This window comes from Limulus polyphemus, unplaced genomic scaffold, assembly GCF_000517525.1.
Source record: "Limulus polyphemus unplaced genomic scaffold, Limulus_polyphemus-2.1.2 Scaffold5642, whole genome shotgun sequence".
NCBI classification, from domain to species: Eukaryota; Metazoa; Arthropoda; class Merostomata; order Xiphosura; family Limulidae; genus Limulus; species Limulus polyphemus.
In genome coordinates this window covers 41,108-46,208 of record NW_013671252.1, presented here as the reverse complement: position 1 = coordinate 46,208, position 5,101 = coordinate 41,108, and the positions used below count along the sequence as shown (strand labels likewise).

The following is a 5,101-nucleotide window of genomic DNA, read 5'->3' as shown; positions in this document are numbered from 1 at the left end:
TTTTACGGAATATACCCTTGACATGTTCGCTCTTGGCAACTGGAGAGAAATTTCAACATCCAATGAGAAAGGAAGAAGAGAACTACGTCAGATATCACGCCTCCAATATCAGCTGACAATGTTTCATCCGAGGTTGAAAGTATTTCCAACTCTAATGCTTCAAAAACATCCTACAGTTGTTCTTAGTTTTATTTTCACTGTGAATTTTGATATAATATAAAATACATATTTTGTATTTATTAAATTTTACAGAAATCTAAAATCACTTTTAACAGAGTTACATAGGGCATGACCTGTATGGTCAAATTGCGCTATTTGTCTAGCTAACTAAACCTTGGCGGAAGAAATAGGTCGAGCCGTGCCTTCGCTACGAAAATTACGCAATCACTGATTCTAAGGGATAAGTTATTACTTCAGTTGGAACATCGTACTTTTTAACAGGACCGAGCAGAAGAGGAGTAACTTTATACGCGGTCTAGCCCCAACAAGTTTTTGAAAAATTGTTAAATATTTTTTAAAGTATATAATAGCACATAATCAGTATGCCGCCCATCCATTATTGGGTTACCAGGTGAGTCACAGAAAATATTATTCATATTATTAATTCTAAATCTAAGAACTTAAAGTTTTAAATTTAATGAGTGAATTAAGGTAAAGAAGAAAGAATATAATTAAAAATATCAACCACACTGTCTGATATATTGATCACAATGAAAAACGTAAAAGTATTAAATTCTAAATCAAATTGGACACATGCAAAATACTAATTACATTTTAAATAGTGTAATTAGGGAGTATTTAGGTTTCTTGTTGATGATTGAATAGTATTGTCGTATTAACTCGCGGTAACAATATTCTGAGCTCATGTGATTTCATAAAACTAAAAACGGCTGATGTTCTGTGCGTTTCTTCTGGGCATAAGAAAATCTACCATATCCAGTGCCGACGAAGCAGTGAAGTCTTTTAAAATTTATTCCTACCTTTGTTTAACGAAAAGTGGAGTTTATTACGAAATATTTCTGAGTGTAAATAAATATCTATATCTCCAGATTGATTTTTCGTAGCTCAATATTTCTCTATTACTACTGTAATACTAGTAGTATTACTATTATTAGCGGACTTCATAAGTTACCGATAACTGAACTCCAGTAAGAGCGAGATATTGAGGTAATAAATATGCATTCAGTAGATATAAAGACCGTTCTTTTACTTTGTTTATATTAATAAAAATCTTTTTTAAGCTTATGTATTCTCTGTGACCGCTTGCAACTAAATTTCTATTTCAGTTCAGCTTTGCCTACTGTCGCAGGTTCATTTTCACACCGTTACTTAGAGCATAGTTGTAAGTTAAATTACATATGGCTAACACTGACAGTTTTAGATCAATTAAGTAACTGCCATTAGTGTAAATTAACCCCATTTTTTTAACACAGAATTTTAGTCAATTTGAAATAAAGTAAAATTTCTTGAATACAGTATGGAAATTTTAAGGGATAAAATAGGATGTACCCAAACAGTATAATTTGGGGTTCACTTTTAAAAATAACCATGTGGTTGACATACAATATTACTATAGTGTTAATACTGTTATTTCTTCATTACGTTATTATAGTTGTCGTTAAGAAATGGTTATAAGTTACTTATTATGCTATTATACAGATTTGAAAAAACTTACGGAATAAATCTAAAATATCAATTTTGTATCCATTACTAAATTATAAAGCACATTCGTTATCATCCGTGTCGTGTGTGCATTCTGTCTGTTCACACACCATAGTGGTTTCTCACGTTTATACTCATTCATTGGCAACGTTCCAGATTCAAAGAGTTGAGTAATTAGGTGTGCTTTCTCTCTTGTTAAACTTAAAGCTAAACATGACATAGTAGTTAATTTCATTTTAGCTACCAATTTTATCAGTTTATAACTAAGGTTACCGGTAGCCATCTGTTGAAGTAATTAGATTGTTTTAAAGTTTTCTACAATGTAAATTCGTTTTAATATTTCAAGTTCAACTATAAATTATTCTGGTGACCTTTTTTTTTTAAATTTAAGCACCTTAGAAATTGACGTAAGTTTAACACTGAAACTGATTGTGATGTATTTTTTTCCCGAGAGTTTTAGGGCTTAAATTTGTGTTCTGTTTATGTAAAAAAAAGTCAACACACCTGCACACTGTGAAAAAGTTGACAAAGGCTTGAATGAAATTCTAAACAAACTACAAAATTTTGATTATATCTATTTAAATTTGCATACGAGTCTTTATTGGAAAAGTAATTATAAATTATTGAAATAGTTCAAAACAAAGATGTTAAGATTAAAGAATTAAACTAAAAATATATTTAAATGTTAATTTCTTTATTTTTTGTCACTCCTTTCATGGTGAATATGTATTTGTAAGCAAATATTTAAGATACTAAAGTAACAGTAAGTCTTTTAAAAGCATTATTACTGACTGTATGTATTAACTTAATGCAAATCATCAACTAATCCTAAATCAACAAAGACTAAGATCAAATGCATTTAAGTGTAACCTTTCAGATCCAATAAGTTTGCTGCTGTCAGGAAAAGAAAATTCTACTTTCAAACAAGACAGAATCAAAGCTCTAACACTTGTAATAAAATGTCATAATGTTGATTTATGTATCTTTGGTTAATAGCAAAGAATTAAGGAAGTAGCTCCATGCCAGGTTTATTTACATTGAGATTAAATTAACTGAATCTAATTATAGTTGACTGTAAAAGCAGTGTATCAAGCTACAAAATATTTTACTGTACTGAAAGCACTACATGATTGTGTTTCAACCTCAAAAGTTCTTGCAGTATCTGTTGACAAACAAGATTCACGAAAGCAGGCAAGAGAAGCTATCTTGTACAGAATAGCTTGCAGACATGATGTAGCTAATATTATACGTTATACTCCTGAAGCTCTAGTTTCTTCACTATAAGATAGAAACGATGGAACACTCCCACTTATAGAACAAATGAAAACAATTGTATGAGGTGACATTAGCACCAATGAATAGAAAACAAGAGAGTGAATGACTGAAAAAGATAAAGCAATGAAGGATTAAATTGATGACCAATTTAGAATAACTAGTGTAGCTACTTTAACATGCTATAAACTATAAGAGGTGGAATTTCTCCACAAGCCAGCTATCTGGCTCTCGCAGTAAGTCTGACCTTTTTGGTATTGATAAATTTTGAAATTAGCTTCAAAGTATTATTAAGTATAAGGTAAAAGAAATAATGATGCTTTTATGAAATATAATTTAAATAAGACTTGAGATATATTGTAAGAACAAGAAATCATGGTGATTAAAAAAAACATTGATTGTTTGTCTAGGTGTGGAAAACCCCTTGCAAGAAGTATAGACTCTTTTCTGAGTGTTGGAAAATGGGTTCCAGTAACCAGTCGTTTGTTTAGTGTTGTTCATGGAGACATAAGCAGATTACAACCGAACGTCCGAGACTTTGTGGAAGAGAGGGCCAAGTTATGTCAGCCAGACAGTATCCACATTTGTGATGGTAGTGAAGCAGAGAATGACTATCTTCTTCACATGATGCAGAAACAGGGAGTGATATTTCAGCTCAATAAGTACGAAAATAAGTAAGTACTTTAAAACTACGTTCTTCAGCTATCTTATGAAAATGATTTAGTAGTAAATAAATTTGGTAATCTGCCTCTATCATAAGTTGGAGCTGTTGCATATAGCTTGTATCAGAAAAGTAAATATTACCATCTTTCATCTTTTAGTTCCTCATCTGCTCAATATTAAGTGGAAACTCCATTTTTTTAACATTGTCTTCTACTAACAGAAATGGTGAACCAGTTAAGGCTAAAAATGTACTTTAATAACTAGTTCTCATGCATGCCACCACATTTCTGTAACAAAATCTAGCCACTTTCCGTATATTGTTCGTACAGTTTATATATGGTTTTTTGTCAGTTATCTTCCTGGTGTCATGACTGATTCCATAAATGTTAGCATTTTAGTATTTTTTTTAGCAAATTCTGAGCTTCATGTAACTGAAAAAGAACCCATTATAGAAGTTATGTGAATATAAAAACAAGGTCTGTTGACTTTTCTTAGCATTTGGGAACTACTGGGCTTATTCTGTCAGATGTGTGGAATATAATTCATATAGATTTTTTGAGTTTATGGAAATAATTATATGAGAAATTAGGGACTGTAAACCTCCATAGAATGTTGGGCTCTTTTAATGGGAACTCTGGTACTAAAGGTGGTCATGACAGTAAGATAGAATATTTTCAAGAACTGCCTTCCTCTGAGTGCATTTATTATTTACTTTCAGTTGCTTTAAATTTGGAATAGAGCCTGCTTCTTTTTCATCACCATCTATGGATCAAGTATGGAAACTTCCAACTTTGTAGAGTAAACATTTCCTGTTTTCTGGGGTTACAATGTTTTCAGACTTTTTTTTTTTTTCAATGTAACACATACAACTCAAGGAAGAGTTATATTACATCCATTTAAGTAATTTTAAGTGACTTTTTTTTTTGTTTTACTAGCTTTGTACACTCAGAATATTTGTTTACCATGACAATATTTATCTACTTTGATTTATAAAAGTGGTATATCCACTATTGTATTGATTCCTGTATTTACTTCTGCACTTTCTCGTATTAAACAGGACCTGCAATCTTTTACTTCATGTCTTCAACTCAGCCAATAGCCAAGGTTTTGGCATTCCAGGATGAATGAATGAATTATATATTGGTCGTTTGCCAGTGTTTTGAGAGTTGACGACTCTACATGTTTCGAGGATGACGTTGTAACGTCGAAACATGTAGAGTCGTCAACTTTTTGAAGGCCATAGATAAGCCTAAGTAGAATGTTTTTAATTGTGTACCGGTTAAATGTTGGATATTATTTATGATTTTAATTATACTAAGATATTTCAGTTGATTTTAGCAAACAACTTTGGACAATTCTAATTGTTTTTTTTTTTTATTAGATTTAGTATATACATCTGTGGTCAAACTTTTTTTTTTTTTCTTTCTGTATTTAAAAGAAATTTTGTTTGTGCATTTTTTTTCTAGTTGGTTAGCACGTACTGATCCTGCAGATGTGGCTCGTG

The 5,101-nt window shown here is 31.2% G+C and overlaps 1 protein-coding gene across 1 annotated transcript in view; it reads left to right on the top strand.

The window, feature by feature from the left end:
- Window positions 1-216: 216 nt before the first annotated feature.
- Window positions 217-5,101, top strand: part of LOC106472828 (phosphoenolpyruvate carboxykinase, cytosolic [GTP]-like) — a 22,904-nt gene continuing 18,019 nt past the window's right edge. Inside the window, exons 1-3 of the mRNA XM_013933495.2 lie at window positions 217-571; window positions 3,345-3,608; window positions 5,064-5,101. Coding sequence (XP_013788949.1) covers window positions 543-571; window positions 3,345-3,608; window positions 5,064-5,101 — 331 coding nt within the window. The 5' untranslated portion in view covers window positions 217-542. The remainder of the gene's footprint in view (window positions 572-3,344; window positions 3,609-5,063) is intronic.